Genomic DNA, 23,163 nt, shown 5'->3' on the forward strand with positions numbered 1-23,163 from the left:
TCTAGTCACACTGGTCAACTTGCTGTTCCCCAAATGTTCCAAGCTACTTTCTATTTCTGAACCTTTGCATTTGCTCTTCCCTCTTCTGTAATTCTCCCCTAGATGATGACATGGCTGGCTCTCCCACTTCATGTATTGATAGATTTTTGTTCAAAAATCACCTCTTGGGCCTCCCTGGTGGCGCAGTGGTTGAGAGTCTGCCTGCCAATGCAGGGGACACGGGTTCGGGCCCTGGTCTGGGAGGATCCCACATGCCGCGGAGCAACTGGGCCCGTGAGCCACAATTAGTGAGCCTGCGCGTCTGGAGCCTGTGCTCCGCAACAAGAGAGGCCGCGATAACGAGAGGCCCGCGCGCCGCGATGAAGATTGGCCCCCACTTGCTGCAACTAGAGAAAGCCCTCGCACAGAAACAAAGACCCAACACAGCCATAAAAAAATAAATAAAAATAAAAACCCAAAGTTTAAAAAAAAAAAAAATCACCTCTTTGTTAAGGTTTACATTACTTTCTTTTTTTTATAAATTTATTTATTTTTATTTATTTATTTTTGGCCGTGTTGGGTCTTCGTTGCTGCGCACGGGCTTTCTCTAGTTGTGGCGAGCGGGGGCTACTCTTCATTGCGGTGCACGGGCTTCTCATTGCAGTGGCTTCTCTTGTTGCGGAGCATGGGTTCTAGGCGTGCAGGCTTCAGTAGTTGTAGCATGCAGGCTCAGTAGTTGTGGCGTGCGGGCTCTAGAGCGCAGGCTGAGTAGTTGTGGCACACAGGCTGAGTTGCTCCGCGGCATGTGGGATCTCCCCAAACCAGGGCTCGAACCCATGTCCCCTGCATTGGCAGGCAGATTCTTCACCACTGCGCCACCAGGGAAGCCCTACATTACTTGTATCTTACTTACTTTATCTTACACAAACGCTCCTGTAACTTTCAGTTACCTTACCTTGTTTTTTGTCATAGTATTTAATAGTACATGACACTGTATGACCATATGGGCTTTTTTGTTTTTTTTTTAATTGGGGTATAGTTGCTTTACAATGTTGTGTTAGTTTCTCCTATACAGCAAAGTGAATCAGCTATATGTATACATATATCCCCTCTTTTTTGGATTTCCTTCCCATTTAGGTAGCCACAGAGCACTGAGTAGAGGTCCCTATGCTATACAGCAGGTTCTCATTAGTTATCTATTTTATACATATTAGTGTATATATGTGTATGACCTTATGTTTAGTGTCTTTCTCCTCTGTTAGAATATTAACTCCACAAAGGGAGGGGCTATATTCTGTTCACCTTTGTATTCCCAACTCTTAGAACAAAATAGGTAGTAGGCATTAAGTAAATATTTGCCAAATTAATATATGAATCAACAAAGGAATGAATTTGTGAGACCAGGGCAGCAAGAGCCAGCAGGCAACCTCTTCTCTCCTGCCACTGAATTGGTAATGGAAGAAGGAGAAGGCAGAGGATATGATGTGTAGAACAGACAAAGCCCATCAGCCCAAATGCTCTTTCTGGGATGCCACCCCAGACCTCCTGAATCACAGTCTCTTGTGGTGCTCTAAAGATTATATTTAAAGTATGCCTCGTATAAACAGTATATAGTCTTTGTTTTTGTTTTTCCTCCCCTGTGCTCACAGCCAGGCACTCGGCCCAGTGTGCCTCCCAATCCCCTATGCCTCCCATGATCCCTTGTGCCTCCCCCCAAAAAAGGTTGGCTGGTTTTTAAAAATCCAGTCTGATAATCTTGGTCTTTTTAAATAAGTGTTTAGTACATTTTCATTTAATGTATTATTAATATATTTGTGTTTAAGTATACCATGCAATTTATTTTCTACTTATCCCATCTGTTCTTTCTTCATTTCTTTTTTGCCTTCTTTTGGATAAATCAGGTTTTTTCCTAGTTATCTTGTTAATTATACATTATTTTTATTATTCTTTTAGTGGCCACTCTAGGATATGTACCATTGCTTGTTATGTAATGATCTTCTTTCTTCTTTCTGTAATCTTCCTTCTATAATTGGTATTCTTGCCACTTTCTGAATAAGGTAAGTCCCCTATTATTAGTAGATATAATAATATCTTGGAACTAAACACACTATGGGGGACTTACCTTATTCAGTTTATAGTTAGTTTTGGGGCTCTTAATTTCTTCCTGTGTTTTGACGCTTCCATTTTCCTTTTATTTCCATTTCCTTCCATTTTCTTTCTATGTGAAGAACCTTTATTAGTATTTCTTTGACTACCAGTCAACACTTTACTCCCAGCCTGAATTATTTTTTCATTAGGTCCTATTCTGACTGGGTCAAAATAGTGTAATTTAAACTGTTTTCTGATGTTAAGTAAGTTTGGGAAATCCTAGTCTCAATGGAGAGAAAAACTTTTAGGAATATATTTTGAGAAAATAATTAGAGACCTTTGTAGCATCATAGTGAGAAATTAAGATTCATATAACTGAAAATAAGCAAGGGGATAGTAAATAAGATATGGCATATTTACATCATGTAATATTATCCATCTAACAAGTGATGTTATAAGAAAATGAATATGTATAGATAATCATAGACATGTGTGTATAAGGAAACATTTGAACAAATATATACTAACTAAATTTTGATTGCTTCTAGGTTGTGTGCCATGGTAGGTAGGTGCTGAGGGTTGAGGACTTCCAGTTTTTTACCTTAGAAAGGGAAAAAAATTCACTGAGGGTAGAAATACCAGACTTTTCTGTTTTTGTTCTTTCAAGCCATCACCGTATTTTATAAATTTTATTTATTTATTATTTTTTATTGACATTGATTTACAATGTTGTGTTAATTACTGCTGTACAGCAGAGTGATTAGTTATACATATATACATTCTTTTTTTATCTTCTTTTCCATTATGGTTTATCATAGGATATTGAGTATAATTCTTTGTGCTATACAGTAAGACTTTGTTGTTTATCCATTCTATATACAAACACTTACATTTGCTAACCCCAACCTCCCACTCCATCCCTCCCCCAACTGCCTCCCCCTTGGCAACCCTCAGTCTGTTCTCTATGTCTGTGATTCTGTTTCTGTTTCATAGGTAGGTTCATTTGTGTCATATTTTAGATTCCACATATAAGTGATATCATATGGTATTTGTCTTTTTCTGAGTTACTTAGTATGATAATCTCTACTTGCATGCATGTTGCTGCAAATGGCATTATTTCATTCTTTTTTATGGCTGAGTAGTATTTCAGTGTATATATGTACCACATCTTTATCCATTCATCTGTCGATGGACATTTAGGTTGTTTCCATGTCTTGGCTATTGTGAATACTGCTGCTATGAACATAGGGGTGCATGTATCTTTTTGAATAATAGTTTTGTCCAGATATATGCCCAGTAGTGGGACTGCTGGATCATATGGTAATTCTATTTTTAGTTTTCTGAGGAACCTCCATACTGTTCTCCATAGTGGCTGCACCAACTTACATTGCCACCAACAGTGTAGGAGGGTTCCCTTTTCTCCACACCCTCTCCAGCATTTGTTTTGTAGACATTTTAATGATGGCCATTCTGACTGGTGTGAGGTGATACATCATTGTAGTTTTGATTTGCATTTCTCTAATAATTAGCGATGTTAAGCATCTTTTCATGTGCCTATTAGCCATCTGTATTTCTTCTTTGGAGAAATGTCTAGGTCTTCTGCCCATTTTTCTGTTGGGTTGTTTGTTTTTTTGGGTTGTATGAGCTGTTTGTATAATTTGGAAATCAAGCCCTTGTTGGTCACATCATTTGCAAATATTTTCTCCCATTCTGTAGGTTGTCTTTCCATTTTGTTTATGGTTTCCTTTGCTGTGTAAAAGCATGTAGGTTTGATTAGATCCCATTTGTTTATTTTTTTTTTTATTTCTATTGCCATGGGACACTGACCTAAGAAAACATTGGTACAGTTTATGTCAGAGATTGTTTTGCCTGTGTTCTCTTCTAAGAGTTTTATGGTGTCATGTCTTATGTTTAAGTCTTTAAGCCATTTTGAGTTTATTTTTGTGTGTGATGGGAGGGTGTGTTCTAACTTCATTGATTTACATGCAGCTGTCCAGATTTCCCAACACCACTTGTTGAAGAGAATGTCTTTTCCCCATTGTATATTCTTGCCTCCTCTGACAAAGTTTAATTGACCATAGGTGTGTGGGTTTATTTCTGGGCTCTCTTCCGTTCCATTCATCCATATGTCTGTTTTAGTGCCAGTACCACACTGTTTTGATTACTCTAGCGTTCTAATATTGTCTGAACTCTGGAAGGGTTATGCCTTCTACTTCGTTCTTTTTCTTCAGGATTGTTTTGGCAATTCTGGGTCTTTTATGGTTCCACGTGAATTTTAGGGTTATTTTTTCTAGTTCTGTGAAAAATATCATGGGTAATTTGATAGGGATCACATTAAATCTGTAGATTGCTTTGGGTAGTATGACCATTTTAACAACATTAATTCTTCCAATCCAAAAGCATGGGATATCTTTCCATTTCTTTGAATCATCTCAGTTTCCTTTATCAGTGTTTTATAGTTCTCAGTGTATAAGTCTTTCATCTGCTTGGTGAGGTTTATTCCAAAGTAATTTATGTTTTGGGTTGCAATTTTAAAAGATTTTTTTTTTACATTCCCTTTCTCATATTTCACTGTTGGTGTAAAGAAATGCAACCGATTTCTGTATGTTACTGTTGTATCCTGCTACCTTGCCAAATTCGTTTATCTGTTCTAGTAGTTTATGTGTGGACCGTTTAGGGTTTTCTATATGTAGTATCATATCATCTGCATATAATGATAATTTTACCTCTTCCCTACCAATCTGGATATCTTTTTTTTTTTTTTTTAATTTATTTTTATTTTTGGCTGCACTGGGTCTTCGTTGCTGCGCGCGGGCTTTCTCTGGTTGCGGTGAGCAGTGGCTTCGTTGTGGTGCGCGGGCTTCTCATTGTGGGGGCTTCTCTTGTTGTGGAGCACAGGCTCTAGGTGCGCAGGCTTCAGTATTTGTAGCACGCAGGCTCAGTAGTCATGGCTGGCGGGCTCTAGAGTGCAGGCTCAGTAGTTGTGGCGCACAGGCTTAGCTGCTCTACGGCATGTGGGATCTTCCCGGACCAGGGCTCGAACCCATGTCCCCTGCATTGGCAGGCGGATTCTTAACCACTGTGCCACCAGTGAAGCCCTAATCTGGATATCTTTTATCTCTTTTTCTTATCTGATTGCTGCGGCTAGGACTTCTAATACTGTGTTGAATAGAAGAGGTGAGAGTGGGCATCCTTGTCTTGTTCCAGATTTTAGCAGGAATGCTTTCAGCTTTTCACTGTTGAGTATTATATTGGCTGTGGATTTGTCATAAATAGCTTTTATTATCTTGAGGTATGTTCCCTCTGTACCCATTTTGGTAAGAGTTTTTATCATGAGTGGATGTTGAATTTGTCAATGCCTTTTCTGCATCTATTCAGAAGATCATGTGGGTTTTGGCTTTTCTAATTGTTCATAGTATTCTCTTATGGTTTTTTGTATTTCTATGGTGTCAGCTGTTATGTTTCCTTTTTCATTTCTTATTTTGTTTAATAAAATAAGTTCTCTCTTTCTCCTTGAAGAGCTTGGCAAGAGGTTTGTCAATGTTGTTTATCCTTTCAGAGCACCAGCTCTTAGTTTTATTGATTTTTTTCTATTTTTTTAAATGTCTTTTATTTATTTCCTCTCTGATCTTTATTATTTCATTCCTTCTGCTGACTTTAGGTTTTGTTTGTTCTTCTTTTTCTAATTCTTTGTGGTAGGTTAGGTTGTTTGAGATTTTTCTTGTTTTTTGAGGAAAGCCTGTATTGCTATGAACTTCTAAGAACTGCTTTTGTTGCATTCCGTAGATTTTGTATGGTTGTGTTTTCATTGTCATTTGTCTCAAGGTATTTTTAAATCTCCTCTTTGATTTCCTCATTGACCCATTGGATTTTTAGTACCATGTTGTTTAGTCTCCATGTAATCATTTTTTTCTCATTTATTTTCTGTGGTTAATTTCTAGTTTCATGCCGTTGTGGTCAGAAAAGATGCTTGAGATAATTGCTATACTCTTAAATTTGTTGAGGCTTGTTTTATGCCCTGGTATGTGGTCAGTTCTAGAGAATTCCATGTGCACTTGAAAAGAATGTGTATTCTGGTTTTTTTGGATGTAACGTACTGAAAATATCAATTAAGTCTAACTGTTCTGTTGTATCATTTAGTATCTCTGTTGTCTTATTGATTCTCTGTCTGGAAGATCTGTCCATTGATGTGAGCGGGGTGTTAAAATCTCCTATTATTATTGTAGTCTTGTCAATTTCTGCCTTTATTTCTTTTTCTTTTTTATAAATTTATTTATTTATTTATTTATTAGCTTCATTGTGTCTTCGTTGCTGCACACGGGCTTTCTCTAGTTGCAGCAAGTAGGAACAGGGGCTACTCTTTGTTGCTGTGCGTGGGCTTCTCATTTCTCATTGCAGTGGCTTCTCGTTGCGGAGCATGGGCTCTAGGCATGCAGGCTCAGTAGTTGTGGTGCATGGGCTTAGTTGCTCCACGGCATGCGGGATCTTCCTGGACCAGGGCTCAAACCCATGTCCCCTGCATTGGCAGGTGGATTCTTAACCACTGCACCATCAGGGAAGTCTCTCTCCCTGTATTTCTGTTAGTATTTGTTTTACATACATGGGTGTTCTATATTAGGTGCATATATGTTGATGTAAAACCCTCTTGTATTGATCCTTTTTTCATTGTATAGTATCTTCCTTTATCTTTCTTTACGGCTTTTGTCTTAAAGTCTATTTTGTCTGATACGAGTATTGCAACCCCACTTTCTTGTCATTTCCTTTTGCATGAAATATCTTTTTCCATCCCCTCACTTTCAATCTCTATGTGTCCTTTACCCTAAAGTGGGTCTCTTGTAGGCAGCATATTGTAGGCTCTTGGTTTTTTTTCCAATCTGCCACTCTGTGTCTTTTGATTGGAGGATTTAGTCCATTGACAGTTAAGGTAATTACTGATAGATACATATTTATTGCCATTTTAAACCTTGTTTTCCTGTTGATTTTATATTTCTTCTTTGTTCCTTATTTTTCCTTTTGGGGTTTCATGATTTTCTTTGGTATTATACTTATGTTCTCTTCTTTTTGGTTTTTGTGACTCTATGCTTTTGACTTGTGGTTACCCTATTTTTCAAGAATGTTAACCCCTTCCTATATCTACTTGCCTTAGACTGGTAGTCATATAGGCTGAAACACATTCATTCTAGGAAAGAAAAAGAATCTACACTTTTTTACTCTCCTCCCCCACATTTTATGATTTTGTCGTCCTGTTTTACATCTTGTCCATCCTTTTGCTGTTCATTGTGGTTACCATCATTTTCACACAGATTTTTGGATTTTTTTCTTTAGTCTGTGTCCTGGCTTATTTAAGTAATTTACTTTCCAATTGTGATTTTTTTTTCTTTCCTATAGATTCTTACTTCTTTTCTATTTAGAGAAGACCTTTCAATATTTCCTTTAGGATAGATTTAGTATTTTAGTTTTTGCATGTCTGAGAAATTCTTTATCTCTCTTTTTATTCTAAATGATAATCTTGCTAGGTAGAGTATCCTAGGTTGCATATTTTTCCCTTTCAGGACTTTGAATATATCTTGCCACTCCCTTCTGGCCTGCAGCGTTTCTGTAGATAAATCACCTGATAGTCTTATGGGGGTTTCCTTGTAATGAACTCTTTGTTTTCCTCTTGCTGCCTTTAGAATTCTCTCTTTAACTTTTGCTATTTTTATTGTAATATGTCTTGGTGTAGGTCTGTTTCAGTTTATATTGTTTGGGACCCTCTGTGCTTCCTGTACCTGGATATGTGTTTCCTTCTTTAGGTTTGGGAATTTTTCAGACATAATTTTTTCAAATACATTTTCGATCCCCTTTTCTCTTTCTTCCCCTTCTAGAATCCCTATTATGTGTAGATTGGCATGGTTTATATTATCCCATAGGTCTCTCACATTGCTTTCATTTTTTTTCATTTGGCTTTCTGTCTGCTGTCCTCGTTGGGTGATTTCCATTATTCTGTGTTCCAGGTCACTTACTCATTCTTCTGCATTATTCATTCTGCTATTCATTGCCCTTAGCTTTCATCTCTGCAGATGAGTTTTCTAATTTTTCGTGGTTCCTCTGTATAGTTTCTAGTTCCCTTTTATAGTACTCTGCATTTCTGTCGATAGCTTTTCTTACTTCTCCAGTATTTTCATTATCTCCTTTTTGAAATCAGTGTCTATTAGAATGAAGAGGTCTGTTTCACTGTTTGTTCTTCCAGGGGAATGCTTTTGGTCTTTTAACTGGGAGTGGTTCCTCTGCTGTTTACCAACCAGTGTGGAAGGATTTCAATATGTGACAAGTCAGTTCAGCTGTTTAGGGCATCTGCATATCAGCTCAGCTTAAGAGTAGATTTTGCTCTGTGACATGCCAAACCTGTGAAGCATATACCGAATCAGACACAAGCCTTGATAAGTCTGAAGCAGATTTACCGCATTAGGAAGAATGCCCATTTTCAATTTCTAGGACGCAGACTAGGTCATCTTCCATGCTATAAAGATCCTTAATGTAACATACAGTGGTATTTGAGAGCTATGTTTTAACATTTAAAAAACTCTTGCTCATTAGATGTGCACAATTCGGTATGTTCCTCTAGTGAGAGTTGTAGGTATTTTTTGATGCACTTCATTATCACATTTGAAATGTTCACTCTTTAACTTAATTAGTAGTGCTTAAAATTACTATTATTTTGTCTTTTAGGTAGCATAAGTTACCAGCTGTCTTTGAAACTTAGTGATGTTGTCAGAGCTGTTATGTAATCTTTTGTTGTCCCTGATTGTTCTCCGTAATGGCATATATTGTTTAAGTTATATTTTTGCAAAATCACCATAAAACTTTACTGTTTTTACTATATTTGTATTTAATTTTTGAAAACCAGTTATAAGCATTAAATATATTTTAATATATACCTTATTGATATAGCTGGAACATTGACCATTCCATTGTAGAATTTGGGAAAATGCTGGTTTAGACCATGTACATCCTGTAAGGCATAACTCATGTTTCTGCCTCCTCTTTGAAGCCTTTTTCATTGCCCCAGTCTATCCTTATTTTCCATATTGAGAAATGCTCTTCTAGCATTTATTATGAATAACATTTTACACTTGATTGTTTACAGTGTTCTGTTATTGCCAATTTTCGTGTGTATCTTTTCTCCATCAGTAGGGACTCTGAAATTGTATACTTTCCATGACAGAATATCAACACTAAGCACAGAGAAGTTGTCTAGCAATTACTTGACATGTGTTGCTCAGAACCCAAGATACTGACAGAAAATTTTACTACCTGTAGTATTTCTCTCCAGAAATATAGACAATTTAACTTTTTAAACCATGCTCATGCGACGGTACGAACACTAGTTGAGCAAGAATATGTTTATGTCATTTCAGGATTTGGTGACGTTTGGGGATGTGGCTGTAGACTTCTCTCAAGAGGAGTGGGAATGGCTGAACCCTGCTCAGAGGAATTTGTACAGGAAAGTGATGTTGCAGAACTATAGGAGCCTGGTATCACTGGGTAAGGAGGTCTCCCTGTAATTCAGAATCTGCACGCAGGGCTGCTTTCCAATGTAATGTTTGGGAAACCTCTGATAAAGTTCGCTAAATTTCTGATTTTTGTGCTCCCCCAAAAAAATTTAGTTTTGTAGAATTGGCAGTTTCATTAGACTGTCCATGCACCTTCATCTTCCCCATTCTTCAGAATACTTCACCTCTTCCTCAGCTCCCTTCTATAGTGGCCTCACCTTCCTGATGACCAAGCAACTTGATCTGATTTATGGGCCTGGCTAATTCCCCTTTTATTTCTTGTAAGCAGGAGTTTCAGTTTCTAAGCCAGATGTGATCTCATTATTGGAGCAAGGAAAAGAGCCCTGGATGGTGAAGAAGGAGGGGACAAGAGGAGCATGCCCTGGTGAGTGAGAGAGAACTAGGGAGGCAGAGGCCATTACAAGGAAAAGCTCAGCTATTCTGGAAAGTTCCAGCTCATAATTGATGTTTCCTGGGTAGCCTGAAAAGGCTCAAGGTCTAGGAAGAAACACTGAGGTGTATCTAGTGTGAGTTCCCCAACCTAACTCTCCTCACACTTAACTGTCTTCTCCGATAACCTTTTCTTACTCTCTGGATGCAGATGTCACAGTTATCTCCATGTACTTGCTTTTTAGTTTTACACACGTTGCTCCTTACTATGTTTAAAAATCCAGACACAGCAGTGCATATTTTTTCCTTTTTGGTCACTCATTCCTTTTAGATTGAAGGATTGATTCATTTACTTATTCACTTAATCTTGATTCACTGAATTTCTACTTTCATAAAATCATTTTGCTCAATTTTTAGGATTATTCAGAGGTTTATAAACCATCAAAGAAAAAATAAAGCATTTCCAGTTGTATTTTTAAGTCTGGGTAACTGGAAAGTGATAGCATTTAATAGAAACAAGTCAGAAGAAAGAACAGGTTGGTAGAGGAAAAGATGAATTTGGCTTGGGACAATAAGAGACTTATTTTTAAGAGATGGGGAGATTTCCAAGGGAAGATATGCAACGTATGACTGGAGGGAGATGGAGGCTAAGAAAAACAAGTCTGATTTAGAGATGTTAGTGTGAAGGAATGAGGTCATAGTCTTAGAGTTTGAGAGAAAAATCCTGGTACTGGGGCCTTTGTGAGGAAGTGGACCTTTGACAACTTTCTCAGTGTCCTCTCTGGTAAATAACCTCCCTATAGTTTCTTCCTTGGGTTAAATTATATAAATTTTAATTTTTCTAGTTAGTTACCCTTTTCATTTAGGTTACAGATTTATTTCTATGAACCTGAGCATAATAATCGCTTATAATTTTCTTTTATATCTAGTAATTTCCAATTTTAATTTATTTTACATAGCTGTTCTTTTTAAAAAAATTGTTTGCTACTCATTAATCAATTTTGTTTTTATTTACTTTTAAAATCCAGCTTTGGGACATATCTGTTAAATATAAAATATAGTGTCATCATTCTTCTCTTTTCTAATTCTCTATTTTCTGCTTTTCTCTTTACTAATTCTTTCCTTCTAATTTCCTTAGGTTTATTTTGTTTTCCATTTTGCTGAAAAAAACAAACTATTAATTTCATTTTCTCATTCACTAATGAAATTATTAGTTTAAATTTTCCTCTGAATATAGCTTTAGGTGACTTCCATAGATTCCGATATGTAGTTGTTTTTCTTATTTCCATTTCCTAGACAACCTATTTTTTTAAAAAAATTCCCTTTTACACAAGAGTTGTTTAAAAGAAAATTTTCTGGTTTTATTGTATCTTGATCAAATTGTTTTATCATATTTGATCAGGATAGTAATTAGTACTAATTCTACTCTCTAACGATTTGAGGATTTTATATGTCCTAATATAGCGTTAGTTTTTTTAACCGTTCCATAGGTTCCAAGGTATAGTCTCTATTTTCAGTGTAAAGAGCTTATTACATGAGTTTTACTTTTTTTTATTATGTTACGAAAGTCTGTCTGTACTTAATCTTTCTTGATTCCATCTATAATTTTTTCTTTCTTATTTATTTATTTTTGGCTGCATCGGGTCTCAGTTGTGGCACATGGGATCTTTCGTTATTGCACACAGGCTCTTCATTGTGGTGCTTGGGTTTCTCTCTAGCTGTGGCATGCAGGCTCCAGAGCACACAGGCTCTCTAGTTGTGGCACGTGGGCTCCAGAGTGTGTAAGCTCAGTAGTTGTGGCATGCAGGCTCCAGACTGCATGGGCTCTGTAGTTGTGGCACACAGGCTTAGTTGTGGCACGCAGGCTCAGTAGCCCTGCGGCATGTGGGATCTTAGTTCCCCAACCAGGAACTAAGAAGGCGGATTCTTTACCACTGGACCACCAGGGAAGTCCCTATAATTTTGTTCTTAATAACTTTAATTATTTTCATACAGTAAATTGCATTCATATAAATTACACAATGTGATGAGTTCTGACAGTTGTATACGTCCATGAAACCATCACCACAATCAAGACATAAAACGTTTCCGTCACCCTGAAAGGTAGCTTATACCTCTTTGCAGTTCATTCTTCTTCACTCCTGGCTCCAAACACTAATCTGATATTTGTCTTTTTAGATTACTTTGCATTTAAACTAAATGGAATCATACTGTTATGTGGGACTTATTTTGTCATCAAAATTATTTTGAAAATCATATTGTTTCATATATAAGTAATTTACTCCTTTTGTTTCTGAGTAGCAGTCTATTGTATAGATGTTCCACACTTTTTCCATTCACCTGTTGATGCACATTTGGGTTGTTTGCAGTTTTGGGCTATATGTAGTGGTCACATACAGGACTTTGTGTGGACATACGTTTTCATTTCTCTTAGGTTAATATCTAAAAGTGGAAAAACTGAGTCATATGACAGGAATATGTTTAACTTTTTAAGAAACTGCCAGATAGTTTTCCAAAGAGATTGTATCATTTTCATTCCCACCAGCACTGTAGAAGAGTTCCAGTTGCTCTACATCCTCACCATATCTTGGTGAGGTGTTTTTCTTTTTTTAAATAATTTTATTGAAGTATAGTTGATTTACAATGTTGTGTTAATTTTTGCTGTGCAGCAAAGTGATTCAGTTACATATATATATTCTTTTCCATTATGGTTTATCACAGGATGTTGAATATAGTTTCCTGTGCTGCACAGTAGGACCTTGTTATTTATCGATCCTGTATATTGATATAATAGTTTGCATCTGCTAATCCCAAAATCCCAATCCTTCTCTCCCCCACCCCTCCTCCCCCTTGGCAAACACAAGTCTGTTCTCTAGATGAATCTGTTTCTGTTTTGCAAATATATTCTCATTTGTATTGTATTTTAGATTCCACATATAAGTGATACCATATGGATTTGTCTTTCTCTTTCTGACTTACTTGGCTTAGTATGATGATCTCTAGGTTCATCCATGTGCTGCAGATGGCATTATTTCATTTTTTATAGATGAGTAATATTCCATTGTGTGTGTATGTATATATATACACACACATATGTACCACATGTCCTTTATGCATTCATCTGTTGATGGACATTTAGGTTGTTTCCATGTCTTGGCTATTGTACATAGTGCTGCTGTGAACATAGTGGTGCATGTATCTTTTTGAATTATAGTTATGTCTGGATATATGCCCAGGAGTGGGATTTCTGGATCATATGGCAAGTCTAGTGTTTTGAGGAACCTCCATACTGTTTTCCATAGAGGCTGCATCAATTTACATTCCCACCAACAATGTAGGAGGGTTCCCTTTTTGGTGAGCTATTTTTAGTTTTATCCATTCTAATGACTGTGTTATGGTATCTTGTAGTTTTAGTATGCATTTATCTGATGATTAATAATGTTGAGGATCTTTTCATGTGCTTATTGGCCATTCATATATATATTGTGAAGTATTTGTTCAAATCTTTTGCCCATGTTTTATTAGGTTGTTTTATTATTATTGTAAAAGTTCTTAATACTGGCATACTTCATTTTTTTGTGCTTCACTTTATTGTACTTCGCAGATATTGCACTTTTTACAAATTGAAGTTTTGTGGTGACCCTGCGTTGTCAGATGATGGTTAGTATTTTTTAGCAATAAAGTGCTTTTTAATTAAGGTATGTAAATTGATTTTTTTTTAAGACTTAATGCTATTGCACACTTAATAGACTGCAGTATAGTGTAAACATAACTCTTATATGCACTGGGAAACCAAAAAATTCGTGTGATTTGCTTTATTGCAACATTCATTTTTATTGGGGTGGTCTCGAACTGAACCCATGATACCTCTGAGGTATGCCTGTATAGTCCTGATACAAATTCTTTGTCATTTATGTGCATTGAGATATACGTACCAATTGTGACTTGTATTTTTATTTTCCTACTACTGTCTTTTGAACATCCAAAGTTTTCAATATTTGTGAAGTCCAAATTATTGCCTTGGTTTGTCCTTTTTGTGTCATATCTAAGAAAGTCTTGCTACCCGCAGATCACAGACATTTTCTTGTGTTTTCGCCTAGGAATTATCATTTTGGCTTTATATGTTCCATTGAGCTAATTTTTGTCTTGTGTGAGGTAAAGGTTGAATTTTTTTTTTTTTTCCAATTTGGATATACAGTTTCTCCAGTACCCTTTCTTTTAAAGACTTTCCCCTCCCCATTATATTGTCTCGTTGGTACCTTCATTGAAAATCGTTTGACTGTATATGCACGCATTAAGTTCTAAACTCTGTCCTTTCACCAGTACCACAGTCTTGATTACTGTAGCTTTATAGTAAACTTTTTGATATCAGTTCAATTTGTAAAATCACTTTTGACTATTTTAATAGATCATTTGCATTTCCATATAAATTCTAGGATGAAGTTGAGAATTTCTACTAAAAATCCTGCTGGGGTTTTGTTTGGGATTGTGTTGAATCCATGTATCAGTTTGGAGAGAACTGACATCCTAATATTTTTTTCAATTCCTGAGTATTGTTTATTTAGCCATTTTTTACAGTCTTAATTTCTCTTAGTGTTTTGTCATATCCAGTGTAGTGGTCTTATATTTATAAGTATTATATTTATATATCTATATATATAAAAATATACTTATATACTTATATCTAAATTCTTTTTCCTGAGAGTCTTTCATGTTTTTTTGGTGCTCTTATATTAAAAAGACCATTTTCCAATTGTTTGCTGCTAGTATGTAAAAATGTAAATTGATGTTTTTAATTTATTTTTTTATTGAAGTATAGTTCATTTACATTGTTGTTAGAGTTTTATATTAACTTTACATTTTTTGACCTTGCTGGATTGATTTAGCAGTTGTTTTAGTAGTTGTTTTATAGGTTCCTGAGGATTTTCTGCATGAACAGTCATTTTTTCTGCAAATACAGTTTTATTTCTTCCTTTCTGATCTTAATGTGCCTTCTTTTTCTTGACTTATTGTAATAGCTAGGACCTCCTGTAAAATGTTGAATAGAATTGGTAAGAGCATATATACTTGCATTGTTATAAGGGGAAATGTATTCACTCTTTCACTGTTAAGTTGATGTTAGTTACAGATTTTTCATAGATGCCCTTTATCAGCTTGAGGAATTTCCTTTCTGTTCCTGGTTTGCTGAGAATTTTTATAATAAACAGGTGTTGAATTTAGTAAAATACTTTTATATCTATTGAAATGATATGATTTTAATCTGTTAACATGGTGAATTACATTGATTTTCATATATTAAACCAACCTTGCATTCGTGGGGCAAACTCCACTTGGTTATGATTATGCTTTCATATTTTCCTGGATTTTATTTGCCATAATATTATATAGGTTTTACATTTTGTTCATGTGCTACATTGCTTTTGTAAATCATAATAGGAATTTTGGTTTTATTATAAGTAAGGTGAGAAACCATTGGAAAGTCTTGAACAGAATAATAATAGGTGATTTGATTTGGGAATGAAAAGGGTAAGGCAAATTAAGGCCAATGGCAGGTTAATAAAAGGAAGAAATTTGATACAAAATTACTTCTATATGAAGGCATCTTAGCTTGAGTATCAATTGAAAACTTACATTTGGTTGGAACATATCACATAGAAAATGATAGTCAGGAAGATCGTTTTCAGGCTGCAAAAGTTTAACCATAGAGTTTTATGTACAGCCTATGGCAATTAATGGTACTGGGAGGTTTTTTTAGCCACACTGACATGAAATTGGTTTTTTAAAGGTAATGAACTTAACTTGAATGCAGGATAACTAGCAGCAAGAGAGGAAGGGTGTTTGCAGACTGTTATATTAATATATATATAAAAGGATTATTATGATTTTGATAGTTACCTTAATAGTTATGCATGATGCTTATTTTCTTAATAAATTTTCCTTCATTCTCATTCTCTGTAATCTCATTATTAGACTGCATTTAACAGCTGTTAAATCCTTGAACTTCTTATGTAGTTCATTCACCAATTTGTGCTTTAGAAGTTCTTCTTTTCTAATGCATAAATACAAAAGACATTTGTTTTCTTGGTATCTTTTAGATTGGGAGTATGCATTTAAAAACAATGAATTTTCATCAAAGCAAGTTATTTATGAGGAATCATCCAAAGTAAGGACAATGGGAAGAAGCCATCTTAGTTATAACCTTGACTGCTGCAGTTTGAGAGAAGACACTAAAAATGAGGACTGGTTTAAGAACCACTTGGGAAGTCAGGAGATACATTCTAGTCAATTGATCATCACTCATAAAGAAATCCTGAGTAAAGATCAAAGTAATGAATATACTAAATCTTGGCAAACTTTCCATCAGGATGCAATCTTTGATATAAAGCAGAGTTTTCCCACCAAAGAAAGAATACATAAGCATGAGCCAAGAAAGAGAAGCTACCGGAAAAAATCTGTTGAAATGAAACGTAAGAAAGTCTATGTAGAAAAGAAACTTTTGAAATGTAATGAATGTGAGAAGGTTTTCAACCAGAGCTCATCTCTCACTCTTCATCAGAGAATTCACACTGGAGAGAAACCATATGCATGTGTTGAATGTGGGAAAACCTTCAGCCAGAGTGCAAACCTAGCTCAACATAAGAGAATACATACTGGAGAGAAACCCTATGAATGTAAAGAATGTAGGAAAGCCTTCAGCCAGAATGCCCATCTTGCTCAACATCAGAGAGTTCATACTGGAGAGAAACCTTATCAGTGTAAAGAATGTAAAAAAGCCTTCAGCCAGATTGCACACCTGACTCAACATCAGAGGGTTCATACTGGGGAAAGACCTTTTGAATGTATTGAATGTGGAAAGGCCTTTAGTAATGGCTCATTTCTTGCTCAGCATCAGAGAATTCACACAGGAGAGAAGCCTTATGTATGTAACGTGTGTGGGAAAGCCTTTAGCCATCGGGGATACCTAATTGTACATCAGAGAATTCATACCGGAGAGAGACCCTATGAATGTAAGGAATGTAGGAAAACCTTCAGCCAGTATGCACACCTGGCTCAACATCAGAGAGTTCATACTGGAGAGAAACCTTATGAGTGTAAAGTATGTAGGAAAGCCTTCAGCCAGATTGCATACCTTGATCAACATCAGAGGGTTCATACTGGAGAGAAACCCTATGAATGTATCGAATGTGGGAAGGCCTTTAGCAATAGTTCGTCACTTGCACAACATCAGAGAAGTCATACCGGAGAGAAACCTTACATGTGTAAGGAATGCAGGAAAACATTTAGCCAGAATGCAGGCCTTGCTCAACATCAGCGAATTCACACTGGAGAGAAACCTTACGAATGTAACATTTGTGGGAAAGCCTTTAGCTATAGTGGATCTCTTACTCTACATCAAAGAATTCATACTGGGGAAAGACCCTATGAATGTAAGGATTGCAGGAAATCTTTCAGGCAGCGAGCACACCTTGCTCATCATGAGAGAATTCATACGATGGAGTCATTCTTGACTCTTTCCTCTCCCTCACCCTCCGTGTCCAGTCAGTTGCCAAGACCTGTAGGTTCTATCTCCTAAATATGCCTTGAATCTGACTCTAATTAATTTCCATTCTGTCATCTTTGTCCAGTACACTACAATCTATTTGACATGGACTATGGAAATGACTTTCTAATTTATCTCCCTGTGTTTACCATTTCCTGCTAGTAGTGCATATTGCAGTCAAACTTGTGTTTAAAAAGTTTAATCATATCACTTCTCCTTCATTAAAACCCTTCATTGGCATCCCATAGGTCTTAGGGCAAGGCACACATTACTCAAAATAGCCTAAAAGACCCCCAACCCCCAATACCTTGTTCCAGTCTACATTTCAGAGTCCCATCTCATGTCAATATCCATCTCATTCTTTGGCTACTTATCAACATTAAGAATTTATAGTGCAGCATCAAATAGATCTGGGTTCCAATTCTTACTCTTCCATTTTCTAGCTCTCTAGTTTTGGAGAAACATTTTGTCCCTTGTAAGCTTCAGTCTTTTTATTTATATTATGGAAATAATAATGGTACTACCTCAAGTTAATGGGAGGATTAAATGAGATAATGCATGTGAACTGCTCAGCAGAGTGCCTAGCATAAAGTAATCAGTAAACACTAATGTAAAATAAAAAGGTACTATGATAAAAAGAAGATCATCTCAGCAGTGATTATCTGCGAAATAACAAAGCAACCCAAAAGACTGTAAAAGTTTTTGATTAGGAACAGCAGTCATTGTTCTAAAGGTGGGTGATAGTATCCAGCACAGCAGAGTTAATGTTGGAGTCCATGATGACAGAGTAAGATGGGGGCTTCTGTTTCAACATGAATACACAGAGATATAATTTTGTTGATAAGAAAAACTTCATTATATAGTAAACAGTTTTAAGAAGCCAGGTGTTAAAAATCACTTGTAATAAGTAAAATTTACTGAGATGTATTCATCATTTGCATTTAAACAAAGGCAATATAGTTTTTAAAAGAGAGAAAACTTTAATAGATCAATAACCAAAGAAGAATAGAAAGTAAAATTTAACTCACCTCTCCTAATTCCAGGTAGATGAATTGTATTAAACCCATGTCGTTTAAATAGAAAAGTTGTTAAGCTTCTAACTGTAACTCCAAAACTAGAGGGAAAAGAAACCAAAACTGTAGGTCAAAACTCATCAACATGGATATGCATCAAGTTTCAAATGAATATGAATACCTTTAGATGGGCATGTGTTTTCCAGTTCTCCACAATTCAAACCACTACCTGTTCCCTTACATCTGACTTGTTTTACACTTTATATTACTTCCTGAATCCTGAAGGCTTTGAGCATGCAATCAATGCAGTAACCAGTTCTCTTGTGAACATAAGTACAAAGAAAATGACCAAAGTTTAATGGAGGATTAAAAGAATAGACATTTTATCCTTCTGTAGGGGAAGACTCAGTATTCTACAGATGTTAGTAGGCCCCAAATTAATAGATTCTTTGTACCTGACAAAATAAGACTTTTTTAAGGCTTGAAACATTGTGTTTGTCAACATACACACATACACATTGACAACATACATAAAGGAAATATATAATAAAGGTGATATTTCATGTCAGTGGCTTAACAGTATTGGTAAATGAGATTCTGCTCAAAAAAATTATTTCTGTACAAAACAATCGCCTCATTCTTTTATCCAGATGCAAAACAGACTCATTAGAGGACACCGTAACATGCTTTATAATCATGGAGAACAATCTTCCTAAATATGACATGAGATCCAGAAGCCACACACACAAAGATTCTAGGTGTGACTATATAAGAACTTTAATAAGCTTTTATATAGTCAAAGATAGTACAAACGAAAGGTTTTTAAACATTAGAATTGGAAAAAAATCATTAAAATATGTTTAACCTATGAAGTTCGTATCCTTAACGTAAAAGTGCTCCTACGAGTCATTTAGAAAAATGACACCTCCTCCCCTCATGGGCAAAATGGTATAAAGGCAACAGGTGACTGATGAAAGTGGTAAGTACTGAATCTCACAAGGATCAGAACACAGGTTAAACAAATGAACTACCATCTTTCAATATCAGATTGATAAGATTTGCATTGCAAAAGCATAGGAGAGGAGGTACTTCTGTGTACTGATGTAAGGGTGTATGAATTTGTACAGTATTTCTGAAAGGTAACTTGTCAGCATCAAAATTTTCATTGGGAAAATCAAGGTTTTCTTTTGCAGTTAAACACAAGTTTATCTTTCCTCCATATCCTATTAAACAGATAAAACAATTTAAAAGGTATCAAAAAAGAGCAGAAGTCATCAGTGGATGAAAGAATCAAATTTTATAAAAGACAAAAGGGAAAAGAGTGCTTATTCATGAAATGTTGCAGAAGAAGCTGTTACCTGAAATGTTGGCATGACAGGGATTTCAGTAATGGGAGTCAGTCTGTCCAAAGGGTCCCTAGAGAAGTTCATGCTTTGAGTTGGCTTGTGTAGAGGCTGGGTAATAAGGAGACACGATGACAAGACAGTTAATGATTTTTTATGTGAAAGTTATGTTAGTACCCCTGCCAACAGCTTTCCCACTCTACCCTCTCTTCTATAAGTAAATTGAAATGGATCCTTCCTTCACACCATTCACAAAAATTAGTTCCAGTTAAATAAAATCCTGAATGTTAAAGTAAATAGTAAAGTATTAGAAGAAAGTATAGTACCATATGCTTATGACTTTGCTGTTGGACACATCTTCCTAAATTAGACAAAAATGAAAGCCATAATGAAACTCATTATATCAAAAGTTAGAATGCTTTTAAAAAGACAAAGATAAGAAACAGAATGGGAAAAAATTGTAATATAATACAAAGGGAAAGATGTAAGAGTACCTATAAATAGGTAAAGGACAACCAAGCAAGAATAAAAATGAACAAAGGATTAAGAATGCGCAAGTCAGAAGAAATACACATGGACCATAAATATGAGTCCCTGCTTAACCTTGCTAGTATTGAGAGATGCAAATTTACATAATCTACAATAATAAAAAAAAACTTGGTAGTTGTGTAGAGAAATAAATACTCTCAACAGTGCTAATTTGCAGGCACTGAAGTTTTAAAAATGCTCACTATAACCCCTTTGGAGGGCAGCACAGTACATAAAACTGGGAACAATCTAAATTTCCATCAATAGAGGCATGACTAGAAATACTAGCACCAGTTTAAAAGAATGGACTGGTAATATTGGTATGGATTTGACTAAAAGACACTGATTGAAAATGGAAAATTTCCAGAATAATAGAGTATTATATATTTAAAATATATTTCTAATACATTTATATAAGTAGGCAAATACTTAGAAAAAGTCCTGAACAGACACATCCAACTGATAAAATGTTTCTTTGGGGGAGGGAACTAGAATTGGACATTCTGGTCAAGAGGGTAGATTTACCATTATCTGTAATGTTTGAAGTTTTAAATAAGAATGTTAAAATTTAAAAAACTTAAACTATGAAAAAATTCAACAAACTCACGGAGAACTAGAGCAGCTAGAGTGAGAGTTGGCAGCCTAAGTTGAAACCTTTTTTGGAATTTGGAGAATTTCTCATCAACTCACCAGCCCTTCCCATGCAGGCAGAGATCCCAGTAAACCTTTTCATTCAGGGAAACATCTACAATGAGAATAACCAAAGAACCTCCTGCTATCTACCTAAGATAATCAAACCATATCATTCTTAAATGTGAACAGACAGCTAAGGATCATCACAGATGAAGAAAAGTATCAGCATAAGGACCAAGAGAGAGACTAAACCAGAGTAGGGAAAGTTATATAATGAGAAGAAAACTAAAAATTTATGTTAGTCTGAGATTTGAACAGATGTTGCACTTTTAAAGCAAATATGGGAAGCTACCAAAAAGAATAAGACAGAACTCCTAAGAATGAAAAAACATTATTGCTGTAATAATAGAAGGTTTGAAAGAAAATTGTGGAAACTCTTCAATTTCATAAATTGAAAAGTTAAATGAGAAAAGGGACTTGGAAGTTTAGAAGGTCTAACATCTAATTAATATGAGTTCCAGAAAAAAAATTAATAGAGAAAATATAATTGGAATGTATCAAATAAATGATTAAGAATCTTTCTAAACTGAAGAAAATTATGAGCACTCAGCTAGAAATAGCTCACTCAATGTTGGGCAGGCTTAAGTGGCAAAAAGCACAATTACAATAGAAAAAAATGACACCCAGAAATACGCTCGTGAAATTTCATAATACTAAAGATGAGGCCATCCTAAAAGCTTTAAAAAATGGAAATTTCTCCTGATAAAGAATAATGATCAAGATAGCATTAGCCTTCCCTCTGATGAGCAATATTAGATTGTAGAATACAGAACAGCACCTTCCAACTTATGAGTTAAAACTGCTTTGAATCTAGAACTTTATACCCAAACAGTAATTAAACATGAGGCCAAGTACTGATATTTTGTATTACCAGTTTACTTCAGTTTACTCCCACTGTCTTTTAATAGGGTATTGAATGATTAGCTTCAGCAAAATTTGGATGGAAAAGGAAAAAAACAGGAAAGGCTTTAAACAGTGGATCTAACCTAGTAAAGTGGTGTTGAGGATGAATAGGATGATCACCCTGCAAGAATCAGACCAAATTACTGGTAGGTTAGATATCCAGGGAGTCAGTGAAGAGGAACTTAAGGAAGAATGAAAGGGGTGGGTTACATTAAATAGAATTAATACAAAGTTTGAGGATTTTAGCAATATGGTGAAGACAAAAGTTCGTCAGAAGAAAAGAAAATTACTGGCTCTGGGGAAAAAAAAAAGGAGAAGCCATACCAGATATTATGGTCCTAATATAAAGCAAGCCCCCATAAAATGTGACATGACTTTGGAAAATAACTAGAATATGAAAAAAAAAATCCATATGACTGATACAAGAAATAGATTCCTTTAAGTGGGTACTGGGATCATAACATTGGACTTGCAGAGCAGAAAATGTAATCGTCACACGTTGCTTGGCTCTGACTCTTCAGAGAATAACATTTACGTGGTGATAACGATCTAATGCTATTTTATTTCCAACTTTAAAATAGACAAATCACTGAAGTCTCTATGTGTATATATATCTGTCTACATAGCTAATATCTACTTAATAATGTAAAGGCAAAATATAGCTGATATAGACTGGATGGTGGGAGGTTGACAGGGAAATAAGAGCTTGAAGCAAGGATAAGGGGAAATATGCTCATTGTATATAGAGGGGATTCAGGAGATGTCTAAAGTCGATAGAATAAGAAATGTAGGTTAGCTGTATTTCAAGTTAAAACACATCAGAGGAGCTAATATAACTCACTTAGTGGGAAGAAGTAAATCCTTACCTTTCATAAGAAAGACTCAGTGTATAAAGTTGATAAATTTACAAATAAAATTACAACAACTGTAATCAGGATTATGACAGAAACCCAATTCAAATCAGCTTAGGAAAAAGTTATTTATTAGTTCCTATAACTCAAAGATGTAGAGCATGTATGTTACAGTCTCAGGTAGGCTGCATGTAAGTGTTCAGACTTATCAGAGATTAGTAGCTCACAGCTCTGTGTTCAGTTGTTTCATTCTCTGGCAGGTTCTGTCTTTTGGTAGGAAGAAAATGGCATCTGATGATATTA

The 23,163-nt window shown here is 35.6% G+C and overlaps 1 protein-coding gene across 7 annotated transcripts in view; it reads left to right on the forward strand.

The window, feature by feature from the left end:
- The window catches only part of ZNF583 (zinc finger protein 583), a 38,410-nt gene extending 15,470 nt beyond the window's left edge, over positions 1-22,940 (forward strand). For 4 of the 7 annotated variants that reach the window (XM_082436525.1, XM_082436523.1, XM_082436524.1 and 1 more), the window contains 3 exons: positions 9,465-9,591; positions 9,886-9,984; positions 16,085-22,940. In XM_082436525.1, coding sequence (XP_082292651.1) covers positions 9,465-9,591; positions 9,886-9,984; positions 16,085-17,562 — 1,704 coding nt within the window. In that variant the 3' untranslated portion in view covers positions 17,563-22,940. Of the gene's footprint in view, positions 1-9,462; positions 9,592-9,885; positions 9,985-13,593; positions 13,688-16,084 lie in introns of those variants that run through there. The other 3 variants (XR_014256510.1, XM_082436528.1, XM_082436527.1) reach the window with 3 other exon arrangements.
- Positions 22,941-23,163: the final 223 nt, after the last annotated feature.

Source organism: Balaenoptera physalus (assembly GCF_965194825.1).
Source record: "Balaenoptera physalus genome assembly, chromosome: 19".
Lineage (NCBI taxonomy): Eukaryota > Metazoa > Chordata > Mammalia > Artiodactyla > Balaenopteridae > Balaenoptera > Balaenoptera physalus.